This window comes from Onychostoma macrolepis, chromosome 22, assembly GCF_012432095.1.
Source record: "Onychostoma macrolepis isolate SWU-2019 chromosome 22, ASM1243209v1, whole genome shotgun sequence".
NCBI lineage: Eukaryota > Metazoa > Chordata > Actinopteri > Cypriniformes > Cyprinidae > Onychostoma > Onychostoma macrolepis.
Window position 1 is genome coordinate 8,950,614 of NC_081176.1, and position 23,934 is coordinate 8,974,547.

Genomic DNA, 23,934 nt, shown 5'->3' on the forward strand with positions numbered 1-23,934 from the left:
AATGTAAAATCAGCTTCAGTCTCGCTGGCGTCACATGGAAATATCTCTGATTTTATGGCCCTAAATGTGGACTCGGGGCGTCCTGTGTAATTCAGCTTCTTGGTCAGTTTCAGTTCTGGTCACATTATCACTGTTTGATTCACTCTGAGATCCTACAATGTCATGTTTGGACTTTTAGAGAAGAACAAAAGCTCCGTGAAGGAAAGGTATGGAATGCAGCACAATAATCACTTTACATCAAACCAAACTCCAAATTGCAAATGAAATTAGATTAATCGCACAGACCTAAACCATGAGTGAGATCTCTTTTGGACTTCAAGTAGCAAAAACGCGTATCCAAACAAACTCTACCGGGTTCTGGTACCATCCCTACTTACAAGAGAAGCAGAGGAGAATCGTTCAGTACATCTTGCATCTGCATTTTATAAATACATCATAATGAAAGAATAACTACGGCCTTTTCATCAGCTTCCTGAACAAGAACATTTTGCACGTTAAAAAAATAAATAAATAAAAACAACACTACTTCTCTTCATAGAAAGAGTAAACAAACTACAAATGATGAATGAAACTCATTAAAAAAACAAAACAAATTGATATAATTAATATTATGAAGCAAAATGAAATACAAGAATAAAACTTTTAGATATTGTTCTTTGGGAGGAACTCCATCTTTGAGTTGATCTGAATCTGACAGGTTTCTCTCCAGTGTGGATCCTCTGGTGCCGCTTCAAATCTGCAGCTGTAATAAAAGTCTTCTCACACTCAAAGCACATATGATCTCTCACACCAGTGTGTATCTTCTGATGTAGTTTTAAACTTTGCAGCAGTGAAAAACTCTTTCCACATAAAGAACATGAATGTGGTTTCTCCTTTGAATGAACTTTCAGGTGATTCTTCTGAGGCTGAAGCCCACAGAAATGTTAGTTGAAACTGTTGGTCTTGAAGATGAACTTTATTCACTGTGACTTTAGATGATGTTTCTTTGTTAGGACAGATTTATACAGAAGAGATTTTATTTCTTGATGCATTATTGTGTCATGTTTGATGAGGACGCGACGTCAGACCTGAAAGTGTTGGATCTGAAGAGGATCTACAGACTGTGAATCTTTTTTGTATGTCTGCTTAGATGAGATGAACGACCAAATCTCTTCCCGCATGCAGTGCAGTGATACGGTTTCTCTCCAGTGTGAATCCTCTCATGTGCTTTCAGGGATCCTAAACGACTGAATCTCTTGTCGCAGTGTGAACACTTGTAAGGTTTCTCTCCAGTGTGGATCATCTGGTGACGTTTCAAATCTTCAGATGTAATAAAAGTCTTCTCACACTCAAAGCACATATGATCTCTCACACCAGTGTGTATCTTCTGATGAACTTTTAAACTCTGCTGCAGTGTAAAACTCTTTCCACACAAAGGACATGAATGTGGTTTCTCATTTGAATGAACTTTCAGGTGAATCTTCAGGTTTGAAGCCCACAAAAATGTTTTTCCACATTGATCACATTCATGCAGTTTCTCTCCAGTGTGGATCTTCATGTGGTCTTTGAAGTGTCCTTGTTGTCTGAATCTCTTCCCGCACTGATCACATGTGTATGGTTTCTCTCCAGAATGAATCCTCATGTGAACATTGAGACTCTGTTTATGTTTCAAACTCTTTCCACACTGAGTGCAGGTGAAAGACTTGTCTCTTATTTTCTTAAAATCTTTCTGTTTGGTTTGAGAGCGACTCAAAGTTTTTTCTCCAGTTTTGACATGATGTTTCTCCTCTTCATTCAGTTCCTCCTTCTCCTCGTTTTCTTCAATCAATACTGAAATTAAAGTAAAAAAAGTTAAATTTTCATTAAATCCTGAAAATGAACCCTGAAGAAACAGTGGAAAGTAGGCAATTGCTATATGTGTTTTTTTTAATCATTTTGATGCATTTTTTATATGACCTCAGTGACACTTTCCAACAACAAATAATTTTGTTAAAAAAAATTACCCAGTTTATTAAGTATCTTTATTATTTGCTGCTTCAATTATATTATTGCACATTTTTTAATATTTTTCCTACTGCAACAACAAATCTAAAACTGCTTGAAGCTTTATAACATTATTGTTCTTCAGCCTCATTGATGAAGGATCAAGAATAAACACCAACCTGTTTGTTCTTCAGTGTGTTTCATTCTGCAGGGTTCTGGATCTCTCATGTTCTCTCTGTCCTTCAATAAACTCTGTCTCTGCAGATTTCACTTCTTCCTGATGCTCTGATGCTCGTCTTCACTTGTAGACTGATGGGAATATTCCAGCATTTATTGCTGAACTGCAGTGGGAGGAGCTTCACTGAAGGTGTGATTGTTGTGGGAGGAGCTTCACTGAAGGTGTGATTGTTGTGGGAGGAGCTTCACTGAAGGTGTGGTTGTTGTGGGAGGAGCTTCACTGAAGGAGGAGCAGATCTGCCAAAATCAATAATAAACCAGTTACTTATTTACTTTTTATACTAACTCACAAATTTTAAGCATTTATGTTTACCTATAATCTATATATCTGGTACTGTAAGTTTTGCCAATGAATTGTACAATGTTTATAATTTAAAACAAAAAAATATTTTGTTGAACCAATTTAACAGATTGAAATTCCTGTGTTAGATAATATTTAGCAAAAACACATGTTGGCATGTTCAACAAAAGATTATTTGTGTAACTGAACTTGTTTTAGTCTTGTTGTTTGGACCTGAACTAATTGCATGGAAAAGTTAGCTTGATTAAATTAAGTTCAATGAACAAGTGATTTTTTATTATTTATTTATTTGAGTGCATGTTGATGACAATTTCATATACAGTTGTAATGTACACCATAAGGACTGAGCAAAGAAGACTGATCTCAGAACTGGATTTATAGCACAGTTATTGTTCACTGGATCAAGTTGGTTGTGATATCCTCAAAACAAATCCTAATCTCCAAACCTCTTCTAAACCTCAAACATAACTCACCGTTACATGTCTAACAACTCTAACATGTCATTCTCTTTACTTAAAAACATTTAAAATGACAATTATTTTCAACATGTTTCCCTCTTAATGTGAACCCATGCAAAGCATGCTGGGAACTACACATCCACTGCTTAGTTGTGTCAACAAAAATTATGGATGTACAGTATTCCCAACACAAAAATGATTGTTCACTTAAATTTTACAAATTTAAATGGACTGAACATAACAGAAATGAGTTATGTAGAAAAAAAAATCAAGAATTGTGTTGTTTCTGATTATTTTAACTTTTTTTTTTCTTGAGTGTATGGCAAACCATATTCCTATTTTTATATGAATTGTATCCACATATTTCATCTCTACATTTATTTGATCTCTAATTAACAAGCAAGGAAATATCTAAAAAAAAATTAAGATATACAGAAAATTTGAAAATTGAATAAATACCACAAATAAAAGAAACCAAAAATAAACAATGTAAAGAAGAATTAAAAACTAAAGATTTAACATAGAAAAAACAAACAAACCACTAATTTAGTTTATCACAGATTAATGAATAAATGCTGTTGTGATAGTTATATCTTGTAATGTCACAATAGCTGATCGTGTCGTTTGCTTAAGTCTGTTAACACCAATAAAATGAGCTTAATGTGGCAATTAACAGATCTGAAGTCGTCAGCATAATGAATGAGGTGAAAACAGGATCTATTGACATGAAATAAAGAGGATTTTCAGCAGCTGATAATATTGATGAGCCTCAGACTATAAACACTCATTAAACAAGCCATTCAGGATCAGCAGCAGATCATTTAGCTTTTTATATAAGTATTTGTGGGTGGAAACTGATTATTTGCATAAGGATATTTGCTGAAAGACTATACAACTGCTCTATTAAAGCATAATATGATTGTCTCATAAAATGATAGAGAATATATAATAATATAAAGACAGACACTAATGACATTACTTACATCAACCAAAATGTTTGAAATAGTTTGAATTAATAACCACATTCTTAGCAATATAGTAACTAGCTAGCACATCTTTTTGGTATGTCCAGAAACTGACCAATTATACAACCTTTAAAAATAAAGAGCATTCAGTACCAGAAACATAATCACTCAAACATCTAAACAATCATAAAAACGAACACATATAAAAACACAAATTCTCTCAGATCTTAACATTTTGCCTCACATGCTCGTCGCCTGCTGTTATAAATGGTTTAGTCAGCAGACTCAGAAACAAAACAATTTGGAAATTACCTCTTATAATGTTGCTTAAATAAACGGTTAAGTGTGTTTTAAGCCTGGCTCACACTACAGGAGTTTTAAAATCCTAACCGATTATGAAATCTGGTTGCAGCACACACATAAGGAGAATCTTCCCTCAAATCTTAAACATGCACACACTACAAGATTTGAAAACTGTGGTGCATCACACACTACAAGATATTATTAAGCGCAGCAGCTCCTCATTGATATTTCAGTGATGTTTACATATGTTAGCTAGCATGCTAGCAGCTTTCTGCACTCACCCAATGGCAATCACCCCAGTGCTTCTCTTTCTCCTTACGTTTGTGATACGTTTGAGACACATTAATACAGACACTCGTGATACTACAAAACATCAAGAAACGGTGTCTTCCATCTCCACTATCCAACGGAGCTGTACAGCATCTGTTTTGCGGTGGAACATTGGCTATTGTGAATGTACTGATGTAATCATATAGCCGTCATTATCCTGATTTAAATCCCAAATATCAAACATGTTCGATATGATTGGGGTGGCCCCGATTTGTGCGCGAGCAGAACGGGAGGTGCAAGATTCGATCATAAGAACATCGGAGGCGCCTCGATCGTGAATCGTAAATATTCAACATGTTGCAAAACGGTTAAATCTAGGATTTTTTCCCCTCATGTTTGTGGTCTCTCACATTTTGAAGATCTTTTAAGATTTAAAAAATCTTTTAGTGTGTACCCAGCATCAGGAGACTCGACGCACGCGAGTGATGACGTCCCCGATAGCACACGTACATCTCGGAGACGTCTATTTGACATCTGCATTTACATCTGCAAGACAAATTTTTTTATCTGCAATACGTCTATAGGCCGTTTCCTATCAGATGTCTTTAATATGTTTATGATTTAGAATGTATGTAAAACTGACATCTGAAAGACGTCTGTCAGATGTTTGTAGACAGCAGATGCTTTCCAGATCAAGAGATCTTTAACAGACATCTTGCAGACGTACGTGTGCTATCTGGGGTCATGAGACTAACGGTAGATCATCAAAAAAGCGCCAAATACTAATTAAAATGACAAAACATCTCTAAAACAACACATCACAAAATAAGAGTGAAACAGTTACTGATGTAGACAGCAGATCAGTCTCAGTCAGGTGTGGGGTGATAGTTTATTAGGCACATAAGCTTTATAGCGAAATTTAAAACAGAAAATACAAAATGCAAACATAATACTTCATGGTGCTAAAATCATATTTAAAAAAAAAAAAAAATCCTGATGGAAATACAGTCAGCAGACAATAAAACTTGTTGATGAAATGTATAAACTAAAGATAACATATTAATTAAAAGGTAACATTTACAAAGAAAATACAAATAATTAGCCAAGTAAAAGTGAAAACTAACTTGATTTATCTCTCATTACTGACTACTAATCAGGTAAATAATAGCCTACAAAAGAGAACTGAATGAATGAATCAAATGTAAAATCATTTTCAGGCTGGCTTCACATGACAGAATCTCTGTGGACTCGGAGATCTCTCTTCTGGAGTGTGAACAGCAAAAACACATCATAGAATCTATTGATATTATATAGAAATGATTAATGAAACACAATTTACAATTATAATAAATGGTCATTTTATTAAAGTGTATTTTCTTAATTTCTCCAGCACCCAAACAGATTGGGTTCTGGTACCATCCTGAACAAGAAAAGCAAAGGAGGATCACTTGCAAAGCTACGGGAAGTTGTGGCCTAATGGTTAGAGAGTCGGACTCGTAATCCAAAGGTTGTGAGTTTGAGTCTCGGGCCGGCAGGAATTGTAGGTGGAGGGAGTGAATGTCCAGCGCTCTCTCCACCCTCAATACCACGACTGAGGTGCCATTGAGCAAGGCACCGAACCCCTAACTGCTCCCCGGGTGCATTGGTGCATTGGTCTTGGATGGGTTAAATGCAGAGCATGAATTTGGAGTTCTTTTTTACAGTATCTGCATCTGCATTTTCTAAATCCATCATAAATGTAAGAATAACTATTTTATTTAAAAACAAGTTAAAAATAAATGTTGGTTTAAAAGTGTTACAGCCTCTTCTTCAGCTTCCAGAACAAGAACGTTTTGCACATGTAAAAAAAACACACAAAAAAACTTTCCTTTATAAAAGAAAATAAACTTTATTCACTGGGACTTTAGATGATGTTTCTTTGTTAAGATTTTATTGCTCGATGCATTATTGTGTCATGTTTGGGGAGGACGCAACGTCAGACCTGAAAGTGCTGGATCTGAAGATGATCTACAGTACTGTGAATGTTTTTTGTATGTCTGCGTAGAGAAGCTGATTGAGTGAAACTCTTCCCGCATGCAGTGCAGTGATATGGTTTCTCTCCAGTGTGGACCGTCTCGTGTGATTTCAGATGTTCTGACCGACTGAATGTCTTGTCGCAGTGTGAACACTTGTAAGGTTTCTCTCCAGTGTGAATCCTCTGGTGCCGTTTCAATTCTTCAGCTGTAATAAAAGTCTTCTCACACTCAAAGCACATATGAGTCTTTTCACCGGTGTGTATCTTCTGATGTCGTTTTAAACTCTGCTGCAGTGAAAAACTCTTTCCACACAAAGAACATGAATGTGATTTCTCCTTTGAATGAACTTTCAGGTGAATCTTCAGGTTTGAAGCCCTCAAAAATGTTTTTCCACATTGATCACATTCATGCACTTTCTCTCTAGTGTGGATGTTCATGTGGTCCTTAAGGTGTGATGATCGTGTGAAACTCTTCCTGCACTGATCACATGTGAACGGTTTCTCTCCCGTATGGGTCCTCTCGTGTGATTTCAGGTTTCCTGACCGACTAAATGTCTTGTCGCAGTGTGAACACTTGTAAGGTTTCTCTCCAGTGTGGATCCTCTGGTGCTGTTTCAATTCTTCAGCTGTAATAAAAGTCTTCTCACACTCAAAGCACATATGATCTCTCACACCAGTGTGTATCTTCTGATGAACTTTTAAGCTCTGCATTTGTGAAAAACTCTTTCCACATAAAGAACATGAATGTGGTTTCTCATTTGAATGAACTGTCATGTGCTTCTTCAGGTCTGAGGCCCTCAAAAATGTTTTTCCACATTGATCACATTCATGCAGTTTCTCTCCAGTGTGGATCCTCATGTGAATCTCGAGACTCTGTTTGCGTTTCAAACTCTTTCCACACTGAGTGCAGGTGAAAGATTTCTCGTCTCTTCTTTTCTTTAAATCTTTCTGTTTGGTTTGAGAGCGACTAAAAAGTTTTTCTTCAGTCTTGTTAAAAAAACAAAAAAAACAAAAAAATTGAAACGTCGGGTTAATTGTTATATTCAATATTCGCCTGTTTCGAAGGACATTCATCATGTTTTATTGAAACATTGGCACATCGTAGAGAGTGATCCCGGTCTCAAGAAGTGTTTGGATGAACCACCTCGTTTAGTGCACAAGAAAACACCTAGTCTTCGTAATATCTTGGTCAGATCTGATTTGAAACCTGCTCCTCATTTCTTGAATAAAATACCGTATGGGAATTACAGATGTGGTAACTGTCAACAGTGTAATTTCACATATAAGACATTGACTTTCACACATCCTCATACGGCGAAAATATTTAAGATTCGGGGTACGATTTCGTGCAAGACGGCTAATGTTATTTATTTGTTGCGTTGCCCTTGTGGTTTATGTTATGTTGGTAAGACTTGTAGACCTTTGAAAAATGGTATTTCTGAACATCGGTGTGCAATCAGACATCGCGATCCGAAAAGTCCAGTAGCTCAGCATTTTGTAAATTCGAGACAATCTGTTTCCACTCTTCAGTACATAGGAATAGAGGTAGTTAAGTGTCCACGGCGCGGTGGTGACATTAATAAATTACTTTTACAACGTGAGGCCTTTTGGATTTTTACATTAGATACTTTGTCCCCGAGAGGTTTAAATTAGGATTTTGATATTCGTCCATTTCTTTAAATATGGAATGCCTATCCAATTATGTGGCTTTTTATACAGCTCCAATAAAGGTTTTGATGGTATTGGTTGAATTTATGTATGCAGGCAGGTATTAATTAATGTTGTTGTATTGTTTATTGAGAATTGTATTTTGTTATTTTGCATAGTTCTCTGTTGTTGTTGTTGTTGTTGTTGTTGTGTTTTTTTTTTTGTTTGTTTAGTCTTTCAGCAAATATCCTTACAAAAATAATAACTATACCCACATACTTAACTATAAAAAGCTAGCCCCCGGTTTCACAGACAAGTCTTAAGCCTAGTCCCAGACTAAAATATAAGTCTGAGCAGTTTCAACTGAAAGAAACTTGCATTGACTGATCTTTAAATATACCAGTGCCTTTGTTTTGTAGATGATGCATGCTTATAAAAATTACTCAAATGTCCTAATTGAACTATGGCCTAATGCTGGCTTAGTCTAAGCCCTGTCTGTGAAACCGGGCCTAGATGATCTGCTGCTGATCCTGAATGGCTTGTTTAATGAGTGTTTATTGTCTGAGGCTCATCAATATTATCAGCTGCTGAAAATCCTCTTCATTTCATGTCAATAGATCCTGTTTTCACCTCATTCATTATGCTGACGACTTCAGATCTGTTAATTGCCACATTAAGCTCATTTTATTGGTGTTAACAGACTTAAGCAAATGGCACATAAGCTTTTGTGACATTCACACCTTCAGTGAAGCTCCTCCCACAACAATCACATCTTCAGTGAAGCTCCTCCCACAACAATCACACCTTCAGTGAAGCTCCTCCCACTGCAGTTCAGCAATAAATGCTGGAATATTCCCATCAGTCTACAAGTGAAGACGAGCATCAGAGCATCAGGAAGAAGTGAAATCTGCAGAGACAGAGTTTATTGAAGGACAGAGAGAACATGAGAGATCCAGAACCCTGCAGAATGAAACACACTGAAGAGCAAACAGGTTGGTGTTTATTCTTGATTCTTCATCAATGAGGCTGAAGAACAATAATGTTATAAAGCTTCAGGCAGTTTTAGATTTGTTGTTGCAGTAGGAAAAAGTGTAAAAGCTGTGCAATAATTTAGCTGAAGCAGCAAATGACAGGCACTTTTTATAAACTGGGTACATTTTTATTTATTTATTTATTTTTCAACATAATTCATTTATATTAGATTATTGTGTAGTTGATCAAACATATTTATTATCACTATAAAGACGTCACAAAATTGTGCCTCTATTGTTTAAAAATGTTTAATAATTATTAAGTAATAGTTGCAATAATACATATAACAATAATATATCAGGTTTCACTTTCATGTCCTTTATTTTCACATTTGTCTCTGTTTTTTTTTTTTTTTTTTTTACAATTTACTGAAACAATTTTTTCTTACTTTAATATCAGAATTGATTGAAGGAAACGAGCAGGATGAAGAACTGAATGAAGAGGAGAAAAATGTCAAAACTGGAGAAAAAACTTTGAGTCGCTCTCAAACCAAACAGAAAGATTTAAAGAAAACAAGAGATGAGAATTCTTTCACCTGCACTCAGTGTGGAAAGAGTTTGATAAGCAAACAGTGTCTCAAGATTCACATGAGGATCCACACTGGAGAGAAACCGTTCACATGTGATCAGTGCGGGAAGAGTTTCACACAATCAGCAACCCTTAAAGAACACATGAACATCCACACTGGAGAGAAACTGCATGAATGTGATCAATGTGGAAAAACATTTTTGTGGGCTACAAGCCTGAAGAATCACTTGAAAGTTCATACGAAGGAAAAACCACATTCATGTTCTTTCTGTGGAAAGAGTTTTTCACTGCTGCAGAATTTAAAACGACATCAGCAGATACACACTGGTGTGAGAGATTATATGTGCTTTGAGTGTGAGAAGACTTTTATTAGAGCTGAAGAACTGAAACAGCACCAGAGGATCCACACTGGAGAGAAACCTTACAAGTGTTCACACTGCGACAAGACATTCAATCGGTCAGGAAACCTGAAAACACATGAGAGGATTCACACTGGAGAGAAACCGTTCACATGTGATCAGTGCGGGATGAGTTTCACACGATCATCAAAACTTAAAGAACACATGATCATCCACACTGGAGAGAAAGTGCATGAATGTAATCAATGTGGAAAAACATTTTTGTGGGCTTCAGTCCTGAAGATTCACCTGAAAGTTCATTCAAAGGAGAAACCACATTCATGTTCTTTGTGTGGAAAGAGTTTTTCACTGCAGCAGAGTTTAAAAGTTCATCAGAAAATACACACCGGTGAAAATGTTCATATGTGCTTTGAGTGTGAGAAGACTTTTATTACAGCTGATCATTTGAAACGGCACCAGACGGTCCACACTGGAGAGAAACCGTATCACTGCACTGCATGCGGGAAGAGTTTCACTCAATCAGCTTCTCTACGCAGACATACAAAAAACATTCACAGTACTGTAGATCATCTTCAGATCCAGCACTTTCAGGTCTGATGTTGCGTCCTCACCAAACATGACACAATAATGCATCGAGCAATAAAAATTTTTTTTACATGTGCAAAACGTTCTTGTTCTGGAAGCTGAAGAAGAGGCTGTAACACTTTTAAACCAACATTTATTTTTAACTTGTTTTTAAATGAAATAGTTATTCTTACATGGATTTAGAAAATGCAGATGTAAGATGTACTGTAGCTTTGCAAGTGATCCTCCTTTGCTTTTCTTGTTCAGGATGGTACCAGAACCCAATCTGTTTGGGTGCTGGAGAAATTAAGAAAATACACTTTAATAAAATGACCATTTATTATAATTGTAAATTGTGTTTCATTAATCATTTCTATATAATATCAATAGATTCTATGATGTGTTTTTGCTGTTCACACTCCAGAAGAGAGATCTCCGAGTCCACAGAGATTCTGTCATGTGAAGCCAGCCTGAAAATGATTTACATTTGATTCATTCATTCAGTTCTCTTTTGTAGGCTATTATTTACCTGATTAGTAGTCAGTAATGAGAGATAAATCAAGTTAGTTTTCACTTTTACTTGGCTAATTATTTGTATTTTCTTTGTAAATGTTACCTTTTAATTAATACGTTATCTTTAGTTTATACATTTCATCAACAAGTTTTATTGTCTGCTGACTGTATTTGCATCAGGATTTTATTTTAAAATTTGATTTTAGCACCATGAAGTATTATGTTTGCATTTTGGATTTTCTGTTTTAAATTTCTCAATAAAGCTTAAGTGCCTAATATAGAGAGCAATTGCCTACTTTCCACTGTTTCCTCGGTGTTCATTTTCAGGATTTAATGAAAATGAAACATTTTTTACTTTAATTTTAGTATTGATTGAAGAAAACGAGGAGAATGAAGAACTGAATAAAGAGGAGAAACATCATGTCAAAACTGAAGAAAAACCTTTTAGTCACTCTCAAACCAAACAGAAAGATTGGTAACACTTTACAATAACAGTACATGAATTATCAGGTACTAATACCTTAATTAATAATTACTTGACTATGAACTAATGAAGAGTTAAGACATGTATTAATCAAGAACTAATGAAGAACTAACTTAACTACGACATGAGTCATATGAATTACCTCATGAATAACACCACCTTAATTACATGTTAGTTCCTGCATGTTAGTTAATGTATTAATTAACAATTTGGGGTAAACTAAATCAAACATGCTCTAGAAGAAAGATTCATGAAAATGGCACACTGCAAAATTGTTTATGAATTTTCCACCTGCAGCTATGTCACAAACATCAGTGAATGACAGTGGATTTCTTGCAATATTTACGTTTAACCAACTCATCCAACGCACAATGATGCATTCATAATTAAAAACAACTTCATCTTCATCTCATCCTGTTTGGAGTGATTCCACTGCTGCCCTCCTACAATAACGTATTCATTAAGCAGATGCGATTTTCCAAATTAAAATCAGTGTTAGCATAGAGATGATGGTTATGTTATGGATTGGTTTACTCTTTATATCATAATAATGCACTGAAATCACACGTTTGTCTTGAGTTCTTGCTCTTCTTTTGGGCCACTATTGCCCCTTCAAAATGTTAACCTTCCTCCTACCGTTCAGTTCCTTCTCCATCCAAATGCAGCCACAGGACCTCTGCTCTTCCACTTTTTTACAAACCACCAAAAACACCAAATATCTGATTTAGATGAGCTGAATATGTATAAAACATGTGTAATTGATAACTTTTTAAAGATGTGCCCTCCAAGACAAGTCATGACATGATACATTGACAACTCATGAATTCATGTTAAGTTATAAGTAATTAATGATGAGTTAATGATATTGTGCCCCCCCAAGTAAAGTCATTTCAAAAAGTGAAACTTTCATATATTTTAGATTCATTGCATGTAAAGTAAAACTTTTTTTGTTTTAATTTTGTTTAGAGCATGAAAGTCAAAAATTAGTATTTCAAAATTTTAGAATAGTTACATTTGAGTTTGAATAAATGACCATCCCTACAGTATAAATTCTGGGTATCTCTTGTTCTTTGAAACCACAATAATGGAGAAGACTGCTGACTTGGCAATGATCCAGAAGATGAACATTGACGCCCTCCACAAAGAGGGTAAGTCACAGAAGGTCATTACTGAAAGGTGTGGCTGTTTACAGAGTGCTGTATCAAAGCATATTAAATGCAAAGTTGACTGGAAGGAAGAATTTGGGTAGGAAAAGGTGCACAAGCAACAGGGATGACCGCAAGCTTGAGAATACAGTCAAGCAAAGCTGATTCAAACACTTGTGAGAGCTTCACAAGGAGTGGACTGAAGCTGGAGTCAGTGCATCAAGAGTCACCACGCTCAGACGTCTTCAGGAAAAGGGCTACCAAGCCACTTCTGAACCAGAGACAACGTCAGAAGCGTCTTACCTGGGCTGTGGAGAAAAAGAACTGGACTGTTGCTCAGTGGTCCAAAGTCCTCTTTTCAGATGAAAGTAAATTTTACATTTCATTTGGAAATCAAGGTCCCAGAGTCTGGAGGAAGAGTGGAGAGGCACAGAATCCATGTTGCTTGAAGTCCAGTGTGAAGTTTCCACAGTCAGTGATGATTTGGGCTGCCATGTCATCTGCTGGTGTTGGTCCACTGTGTTTTCTGAAGTCCACAGTCAACGCAGCCATCTACCAGGAAATTTTATCGCTATCAAAGAAACCTGGGCTTCCATACCACCTCAGCAGTGCCACAAACTGATCACCTCCATGCCACGCTGAATTGAGGCAGTAATTAAAGCAAAAGGAGCCCCTTCCAAGTATTGAGTACATATACAGTAAATGAACATACTTTCCAGAAGGCCAACAATTCACTAAAAAATTTTTTTATTGGTCTTACGAAGTATTCTAATTTGTTGAGATAGTGAATTGGTGGGATTTTGTTAAATGTGAGCCAAAATCATCACAATTAAAAGAACCAAAGACTTAAACTACTTCAGTCTGTGTGCATTGGATTTATTTAATACACAAATTTCACAATTTGAGTTAAATTACTGAAATAAATGAACTTTATTTATTTATTATACAAAATATAAACTTAAACAGGACACATTCTAATGTATGGGTAAAAAACAAAACTTAAAGCTGCATTGCACTTATATTTTTTGATGTTTGAAACACCCTTTTCGTCTTTGACCCAAATACATCTTTAAAAAAACAATTGGGCAAATCTATTACTGATGTAGACAGACAATGGCCTTATTCAATTTCAGTCAGGTGGTGTGTGGTGAAATATGGTTAATTAATCATTTAAACGCTTCAGAAAAATTAAAACACAATATTTCATGGTGTTTAGATATAACGAAAATTATGGAATTATTTATTATGCACGTAGAATCAGCAGACAATAAAAATAGTTGATAAAGTAAGTAACGAGTTTAATCTATGATTACTTGAAAATGAATGAGATTAGATCTCTCTGGTTTACAAGCAAGCCAGAGCATCATAACAGAAGAAAAGTAAAAAAAAAAAAGCTCTGCTGCAAAGCTACATTAGCATTTAGATGTAAACACGACGATCACAGATCAATCTTTGACGATCAACATTCAATAAACATTATCACTCTAAAAATGAGCAGTTGTTGAAAGATAATGATGGCGCACAGGTAGAGCTCGGCTCATGTAGTTTGGCTTATTTGCAGCAAAGAAAGAAATTTACATATTACCATTGTAATGAAAACTGACACACTACTGTGTTTAAGACTTAGTTTTGTGGTATATTTTGCACTTTGAACAATTTACCTGTTTTTATTTACAATTTAGTACTGTACAGAGTACTGAACGTAACGAGAGAGATCTTGAGAGAATTGTTCAAAAAATACCACAAAACTAAGTCTAAAACACCTGGTTCAGTTTTCATTACAATGGCAAAGTCCAAATTTCTTTCTTTGCTGCAAATATGCCAAACTACACGAGCTGAGCAGGTCGATTTGAGACTGTTTTAAGTCAGATTACAAAGCTACTAGCATGAGTTAGCTCTTATCTGTTCAAAAATTAATAATTACGGTAAATATATTACAACCCGAATCCAATTTCCATTTCACAATCTATAAATACATCATTTAGTTAGTAAACTGTCCCATCTTCTGATATGCAGGCAACTTACAATAAAGTCACAATTCATACTTTCAATTTATTTTCCTTTACCATATAACATGCTTTGAATCATGAACTACATTACCCAACATGCACCGCTGATTATAGGCGAGCATTTCATTCTGTGCAGCAAGGAATTAACCACTAATATTATCACATTGGAATGAAATAAAACTCATATTAACATTAACAAGCCCCAACATTCTTACGAAAATGAACATAGGACATAAATTGATACTTCAGATGTTGTATTGTTCCTAGAAATATGACACCATCGCACGTTTCAACCAATACAGTTTGTCAATGGCGTATAAGGATTTTCGACAAGCAAACTTGAGATTTTTCAAATACAAAAAATAATATCTATTGCAATTGTTCAAACACTGATATAATGGATCACCCCTTACCCAGTCTTTCTGCACCTGGTTAAGAAACAAAGTGTTTCTTAATCAAAGTTTGATGAATTATAACACTTTTACACCATTGCACAGATTTATACAGAAGAGATTTTATTCCTCGATACATTATTGTGTCATGTTTGGTGAGGACGCGATGTCACACCTGAAAGTGCTGGATCTGAAGATGATCTACTGACTGTGAATCTTTTTATGACCGCTTAGATTAGATGATTGAGTGAAACTCTTCCCGCATATAGTGCAGTGATACGGTTTCTCTCCAGTGTGGATCCTCTCGTGTGATTTCAGGGTTTCTAACCGACTGAATCTCTTGTCGCAGTGTGAACACTTGTAAGGTTTCTCTCCAGTGTGGATCCTCTCGTGCCGTTTCAAATCTTCAGCTGTAATAAAAGTCTTCTCACACTCAAAGCACATATGATCTCTCACACCAGTGTGTATCTTCTGATGAACTTTTAAACTCTGCAGATGTGAAAAACTCTTTCCACATAAAGAACATGAATGTGGTTTCTCCTTTAAATGAACTTTCAGGTGACTCTTCAGGTTTGAAGCCCACAAAAATGTTTTTCCACATTGATCACATTCATACAGTTTTTCTCCAGTGTGGATGTTCATGTGGTTCTTAAGAGTTGATGATCGGGCGAAACTCTTCCCGCACTGATCACATGTGAACGGTTTCTCTCCAGTGTGGATCCTCATGTGAACTTTGAGAATTTTATTGCTTGTCAAACTTGTTCCACACTGTTTACATGTGAATGGTTTCTCTCCAGTATGAACTCTCATGTGAATATTAAGATTATATTTGCGTTTCAAACTCTTTCCACACTGAGTGCAAGTGAAAGATTTCTCATCTCTTCTTTTCTTTAAATCTTTCTGTTTGGTTTGAGAGCAACTTAAAGGTTTTTCTTCAGATTTGACATGTTTCTCCTCCTCTTCATTCAGTTCTTCTTTCTCCATGTTTTCTGGAGTAAAAACAAAAGTAAAAAACATTTAATTTTCAGTAAATCGTTTAAAAAAAAAAACCCTGAGAAATGTGAAAAGAAAGGACATAAATGTGAACCTTGATGTAACAGTGGAAAGTAGGCAATTGCTACACATTTTTTAAAATGCATTTTTATGACCTTATATGAGCCTTGAACTTAATTCAAAATAAAAATACCCAGTTTATAAAAATATTGTCCTTATTATTTTTTCTGCATCAACTGAATTACTGCACATCTCTATATATTTTTCCTACTATTGGAAAGCAAAATCTGACAAACTGCTTTATAACCTTAATGTTCTCCAGATTCACTGATGAAGGATCAAGAATAAACACCAACCTGTTTGTTCTTCAGTGTGTTTCATTCTGCAGGGTTCTGGATCTCTCATGTTCTCTCTGTCCTTCAATAAACTCGGTCTCTGCAGATTTCACTTCTTCCTGATGCTCTGATGCTCGTCTTCACTTGTAGACTGATGGGAATATTCCAGCATTTATTGCTGAACTGCAGTGGGAGGAGCTTCACTGAAGGTGTGATTGTTGTGGGAGGAGCTTCACTGAAGGCGTGATTGTTGTGGGAGGAGCTTCACTGAAGGTGTGATTGTTGTGGGAGGAGCTGATCTGTCAAAATCAATAATAATTCAGTTACTTCTTTACTTTTTACACTAATTCACACATTTTAAGCATTTAATGTTTACCTATCATCTATACATCTAGTACTGTAAGTTTGTCAGTGAATTTTACAGTGTTTTATAACAACTTGCAAATTCTATTCTTCAAGTTTCAATTAAATTTATTTATATAGCACATTTAAGCTAGCATGGCTGACCAAACTGCTGAACAAAAACAAAACAAAATCACAAACCTGCTCCTGTCTCTTTTTATAGGGATTTTATATATTTAATTCCTAAATTAATTAATAAGCAAGGATTATATATATATATATATATATATATATATATATATATATATATATATATATATATATATATATATATATACATATATATATACACATACACACACACACATACACACTGAGATACTATGATATAACCTACAGAAAATTTGATATAGAAGTGAAGAAAACCCACAATGGTTGATGGTTAATGGTTGAACAATGTAAAAAAAAAAAAAAAAAGAATAAAAACAATGAAAGATTAAACATAGAAAAACCCATTTAAAATTAAGAAGCAAATAACCCACTAGTTTGGGTGTTTTGTGTTTTATATGAAACATCTTTAAAGTGGCTGATCGCTTTGGCTCCCTCTAATGGACGAGGTTGGATCTCATAGTTTAAACTGATCTATTGTTCCTCAGTCATTTTTGAAAAAAGGGTCTTTTGAGATTGTAGCAGATGTGAACACTGCCATGAAATAAAGAGGATTTTCAGCAGCTGATAATATCGATGAGCCTCAGACTATTAACACTCATTAAACAAGCCATTCAGGATCAGATCATCTCACTTTTCATATTTGTGCGTAGAAACGGATTATTTACATATTTGTTGAAAGACCATAAAACTGCTCTATTAAAACAATATGATTATTTCCCATAATATGATACAGAATATATATCAGTAACATACAGACAGGCACTAATGACATCACTTACATCAACCAAAATGTTTGCATAATGATCTAAATATAGTTAACATTGCTAATAACTGCAGTACCAGCAACATAATCGCTCCAAACATCAAAACAAACGAACACATAAAAACACAAATTCGCTTAAATCTGAGCATTTTCCCTCACATGTTCGTCGCTTGCTGTTATAAATGTTTTAGTCAGCAAACGCAAACAATTCAGAAATCTTTGACTGACCTCTTTGACTGTTGCTTAAATAAACGGTTAAGTGTTGTTTTACAATAATTTAAATACGTGAAGTACCGCGAACTGCGCGCCTCACGAGACTCGAAGCTGGCTGAGCGCGCGCGAGTGATGACGTCATCGCAGTGTTGCCAAGTCCGCGGTTTTCCCGCGGCATTGAGCTACTTTAACACTGTTGCCGCGGGTTGAAGCGACCCCAGTAACCCCAGTCATATTTAACCCCTGGAACGCGAATTTACCAGAGGAACTCCGACAAAAAACGCGTATTTTACACGTACGGTTTTTAATGGGGGACCCCCTCGAAACGCAATTGGGCATCCCTGTACCCTACTCCCTTCAAAGGGAGCCTTTGAAGTGTGTTCTTTAAAGGGTGTAGGGCATTATATAAGTTATATAAGTAGAATTATGTGGAGCTCTGGTTAATCCATAGACAACTCCTGCAAACCATTAAGCACAAGGAGATCGAAAAGCCAAATGTAAGGATGTTCTCTGAAGCTGTAAGTGCTGTCTAGGCATTTCTAATCATTAAGTAAAAAAAATAATAATAATTTTTCTATTTTTGAGAGCAAAACGCCTCTTTTATTCAAAAAAAGCATTCGCCATCCATTCATTGAGATTTGATGGCCACTTTGCCAATCTTTCTATTAGGGCCGGAGTGGGACTCATTTTCAGCCCTGGAGTTTCATGTCTTACACTCTGACAAAAGATGTGTTAAAAAATTACACACTTTATGTGTAACACTCTAATTTACACATTTTGTGTCAATGTTAAATAAAAATGTGTAGAAAAGAATAACCTCTTTTACACATATTTATGTGTAGTTTAACAATCAACACAACTTGTGTATTTACACACAGCATTTAACACAATATGTGTAGACCGATGTGCTAACACTTTATATGTAGTTTTTAAAGATGTCCATTATTTAAATTCCTAGCCGGCACATGACCGACCTTCAGCGTTGAAATATGGTTGAAATAAGGTCAGTTCTTGTTTCAACGTTTAATGCTTAACGGTTGAAAACCAACCGGTACATGACCAACCTTCAACGTTGACAATCACAATTAGTTCATGGCTTGATGGTTTATTTATAAATAATATGACAAAATTATCATCATATTATTTGCTGTTGATAGAATTATTAATGAGTTTAATTCTTGGTGAAGCAAATAAAAAAAAGTAAGTGAAAGTAGAAACCAAAGAGACAGATTTCTCCTTTTATTGACTGACGAGATAATAAAAAAAAAAAAAACCCCAATAAAGAACGAGTTAGAATTAATTTCTCTTAGAAATGTTACAGCCTCTTCTTAGCTTCCTGACCAAGAACAGCTTTATACATGTAAAAAACGTTTACTTTGAGAAAATGTAACTATACGAAACTCATCCAAAACAATCATTTTTGAGTTGATTTGAATCCCACAGATGAAACTCCTGAAAACTAGATGATGTTTCTTTTTCCTGCTGCTTAGGACAGATTTATACGTTTAGTGAGGATGGGGCATCTGAAGATGATATTATTGTGACTGATATGGTTCCCTTTCTTGTGGTTTTTCGTTTTCGTAACTAAATGAATCTCTTGTCGCAGTGTGAATACTTGAAAGGTTTCCCTCCAGCTTCCGGTGCCGTTTCACGTGTTGAGCGGTTAAAATTAAGTCTTTTACTCGGTAGCACTGGTGCTCCCAGCTTCAAAAAGTTATAAGCACCAGCAACAATTAAAACCTTCAACAAATCAAAACCTGATCCTGAATTTCGATGTGCAAGCAAATGGGCTGATTCTGATTGCTGTTTTATATCTATTTTATTTTTTAAGCAAACGGCAAGAAAGAATGAAAATATGAGTACGTGAACATGACGTTTATTTGCTCTATTACTGGCCGAACTCTCTGTAGCTATTTAAATTTAGAGGCAACCACTGCATTTTAATCACGATCCAAACAAAGATGCTGTATATAATTTAAAAATCTGAAGCAAAAACAGAACGGCCTGACTTCAGCTTAGTGAAATTAAACTACGTACAACATTTGCACAAAACAAAAACATCAGGCGGGCTGAATGAGAACAAATTCACTCTCTGCCAGCAGGTGGCGCTTATGGATCAGCAGCGATACAGCGTTTCTTTGGTTACTGCTGTAAACAAAGCAGTGCTTGCATTTATAAATACCACTTTAATATGTATTATAGGGAGGTAAGATGAAAAAACTAAATATCTAAAGTTTTCTGAAGACAATCAGAAAGATACTCAGGGATATATTCATATAAACCCCACCCCAGTTTTTAAGATTTTCTTCCAATATCTCGCTCACCGTGAACAGTGACCTGCTCTGCCTACCACAGTATTATCTCCTCTATCTCATCTATGCATCCGTCTTCAGGGTCTCTGGCCTCTGTTAACGCCCATTGACAGACTTCTGAACTGCTTCCACATAAAAAATATGAATGTGGTTTCTCCTTTGAATGAACTTTCAGGTGCTTCTTCAGGCCTGAAGCCCACAGAAATGTTTTGTTGCATTGATCACATGTGTGCAGCTCCTCTACACTGTGGCTGTTCATGTGGTCCTTAAGGTGCGACGACTGTCTGAAACTCTTCCCGCACTGATCACATGTATATGGTTTCTCTCCAGTGTGGATCTTCATGTGAACCTTGAGACTCTGTTTGTATGCAAAACACTTTCCACACTGATCACATGGGTGCAGCTTCTCTACACTGTGGACGTTCATGTGGTCCTTAAGGTGTCCTTGTTGTCTGAAACTCTTCCCGCACTGATCACATGTGAACGGTTTCTCTCCAGTGTGGATCCTCATGTGAATCTTGAGACTCTTCTTGCATGTTAAACTCTTTCCACACTGAACGCAGGTGAAACTTTTCTTGTCTTTTCTTTTCAGTAAAGAGATACTTTCAGTCTGAGACTTGACATCGATTTTTCCATTTTTGACATTATGTTTCTCCATCTCTGAAATGAAAATTAAATAGATACTTTATGAATCTTAAAAATCAGAGAGAAATGTGAGGTGAAATGTCATAAAAGTGAACCTGAAAGTAGGGGCTTCACAAGGTTATGATCCTTTTGATGCATTTTTATGAATATGAACAAGGCACAATGATCTCCAAATTAAAATTTTAAAACATTACAGGCACAAACCCATGTTTTCCCTCTTTACCTCACCGACACACATGAGCCCGGTGGAGAGAACAAAGTTCTTCAGTAGTTGTGGAACTGCAGTGTGATGACTTGTGAGTTGTTTTTAATGTAAAGCCATGCGAGAATAAAGGTTTTTCTATTTTTCACTATATTTTTGAGTGCCTTGGCGTTACGAGTTTTTTTTTACATTTCAAGTTATTTCCATTTCTGACCAAAGCAAGTAGTAATTGATAACAAATACACAAGCCTGATTTTTGTTTTAATTGTAAGAATCTATCGTACATAAATAAAAAATAAATAAATAAAAAAATAATAATAATTAAATACATTTAAAAAAAATAAATAATTTTTTTTTTTTTAAAAGGTCACAAACACCTGTAAACAAGACTGTAAAAAAAAAAAAAAAACAGTGCCAGAATGTACACTAAACACACAAAACAAAGTTGAAGTCACATATAAGTTGCATTTTATAACAGTCTGGTCAAAATAATGCCGTCAGGCCTACATAAAGCATAATGTTATAATGTACCAACACTACATAGGCTATTTTAGTTCCCCTCACTCCACAACAAATCTATTAAATTTAACCGTATTCAGAACAGAACAAGTTTTTTAATTTGGAATGAATAATTATAATATAACTGCAGTATAAAATATAATGATATATGCCTAGCAATAAACAAGCCAAAACAAATGAATTTAAAGCGAAACAGAGTACAGTTGGGCTCATGTAGACTACCTCTCCCATTCGGCACAAATCCAAATGTTTCCATATTCGCGATGTATCTGAAGCTAAACTATTATTTATTAGGTACACTAGGTTTTGTATTCCACACATTCCAATACTGACAGAAAAAAAATCAAGATGAGCAAAAATGTACCACAGTGGACCGATGCTCACACTGAACATCACAGATTGTAATACAGACTAGATTAGATTATAACAGATTGTGTGCGATCCAAGCATTCAATTAGTTTTATAGGGTTTTATAATGTTTGAAAAAATGGCTTTGTTAAAGGTAAAATTGCCCATAAAAGGTAAAAATCTATTTAAACTTTTATGAAAATATTAACTGACCACACATCAAAAACTGCAGCTGTCCACGGTAGTCAGATATCAGCACAATAACACACTCAGCAAAATATCGTAAAAAAATATTAACAACACTATTTCATTATGAAGTCTTTGTTGAGTAATGAAAGAACTTGTGGGTTTAAACTTGAAGACTCAAAGACTGGTTAAAGTGCCACTTAATAAATACACGCAGCGGTAAAAGTATTATTCTGGCTGAGTACCATCTGTAGAGAGTCTCCCCGATATTATTTACTGCTTTAACAACATTCATTCACAACAAGGTTTTTCTACTACAAACACTACATTTGAAGAACTGCTCGAAGCTTTACATTCTTAATGGTTCTTCAGTCTCATTGATGAAGGTTCAAGAATAAACACCAACCTGTTTGTTCTTCAGTGTGTTTCATTCTGCAGGGTTCTGGATCTCTCATGTTCTCTCTGTCCTTCAATAAACTCTGTCTCTGCAGATTTCACTTCTTCCTGATGGGAATATTTTATTGCTGACCTGCAGTGGGAGGAGCTTCACTGAAGGAGGAGCAGATCTGCCAAAATTGAGATAAATCAGTTACCGAGTTTTTACACCAATTCACACATTTTAATTATTGATGTTCACCTATCCATTCAGGATCAGCAACAGATCATCTCCCTTTTTATGTATTTGTGGGTAGAAACCGATTATTTGTAAAAGGATATTTGCTGAAAGACTATAAAATGCTCTATTAATACATAATGATTATTTTGCATAATATGATACAGAAAGAATACCAGACAATATAAAGATAGTGACAAAACATTGATACTTTTTTTTGTATATGAATCTAAACATTGTTAGAATTCCTGATAACTGCACTCATAGCAATCAAATAAATCGATCACTAGCACATCTTTTTGATATGTCTGAAAAATCAACTTCATATATATCTATATTCACTGAGACAAACTGCAAACCAATCAAACAACCAAAGGCTACATAAAAAACACAAATACTCTCAGATTTTAAACATTTTCCTCACATGCTCGTTGTCTGCTGCAAGTGTTTTAATTAGCAAAGGCCCAAATAGCGCTGTACCCGACGAAAACAAGGCAGAAATGACTCTTAAATAAAATGTGTTTGGTTGTGCAAACACAAGAGAGCAGCTTGAACGACCAGACTCGACGCTGAGCGTGCGTGCGTGCGTGGTGACGTCATCAACGAGAGCCGAGGGCATTGTTGCCAAGTCCTCGGTTTTTACCGAAAGACGCCCACCGAAACGCGTTTGTGCGGGTTTTGTTATGAAAACCTGGCAACCCTGCTCAACGGTAGTTCATCAAAAACAAAAATCGCTAAAATCCATTTAAAACCACAAAATATCTATATAAAACAACATATTAACAAACATAAGGGCAAACCAGTTACTGATGCAGACGGACAGACAGTCATGTGTGGGGTGAATTATAGTTTATTAGGCAATTAAAACGCTTTATTGAGAAATTTAAAACAGATTTAAGTTGAAAGAATCTCGCAAAAAAAAACTTATTTAACATCATTTCATATATATATATATATATATATATATATATATATATATATATATATATATATATATAAATACAATCAGCAGACAATAAAAGTTGCTAATAAAATATGTAAGAAGGAAAAATCATGTACACAGTATTTAGGCTACTCAAAAAATGCGACTTTTAGTGAAAACGGACTGA

At 35.4% G+C, this 23,934-nt stretch overlaps 2 protein-coding genes across 4 annotated transcripts in view; one reads left to right on the forward strand and one right to left on the reverse strand.

The window, feature by feature from the left end:
* Positions 1-643: 643 nt before the first annotated feature.
* LOC131530160 (zinc finger protein 845-like) lies at positions 644-23,427 on the reverse strand. Of its 2 annotated transcripts, XM_058760305.1 has the most exons (8): positions 23,250-23,427; positions 22,850-22,932; positions 22,619-22,778; positions 18,016-20,972; positions 16,533-16,810; positions 15,393-16,172; positions 6,536-7,277; positions 654-1,628 (listed from the first exon to the last, which is right to left on the reverse strand). In XM_058760305.1, the coding sequence occupies exons 5-8, from the start codon at positions 16,579-16,581 to the stop codon at positions 1,094-1,096; spliced, it is 2,106 nt and encodes a 701-aa protein (XP_058616288.1). In that variant the 5' UTR covers positions 16,582-16,810; positions 18,016-20,972; positions 22,619-22,778; positions 22,850-22,932; positions 23,250-23,427; the 3' UTR covers positions 654-1,093. The 2 variants fall into 2 exon arrangements, with proteins under 2 accessions (XP_058616289.1, XP_058616288.1); XM_058760306.1 differs by lacking the exons at positions 6,536-7,277; positions 15,393-16,172; positions 16,533-16,810; ... (2 more) ...; positions 22,850-22,932; positions 23,250-23,427 and adding an exon at positions 2,142-2,392 and having other exon boundaries at positions 644-1,809.
* Positions 8,897-23,934, forward strand: part of LOC131530161 (zinc finger protein 271-like) — a 33,679-nt gene continuing 18,641 nt past the window's right edge. The window contains exons 1-4 of one of the 2 annotated variants that reach the window (XM_058760310.1): positions 8,897-9,149; positions 9,589-10,006; positions 10,091-10,304; positions 10,386-10,676. In XM_058760310.1, the coding sequence (XP_058616293.1) occupies positions 9,101-9,149; positions 9,589-10,006; positions 10,091-10,304; positions 10,386-10,673 (969 nt within the window). In that variant the 5' untranslated portion in view covers positions 8,897-9,100 and the 3' untranslated portion in view covers positions 10,674-10,676. Of the gene's footprint in view, positions 9,150-9,588; positions 10,007-10,090; positions 10,305-10,385; positions 10,677-23,934 lie in introns of those variants that run through there. The other variant, XM_058760308.1, reaches the window with a different exon arrangement.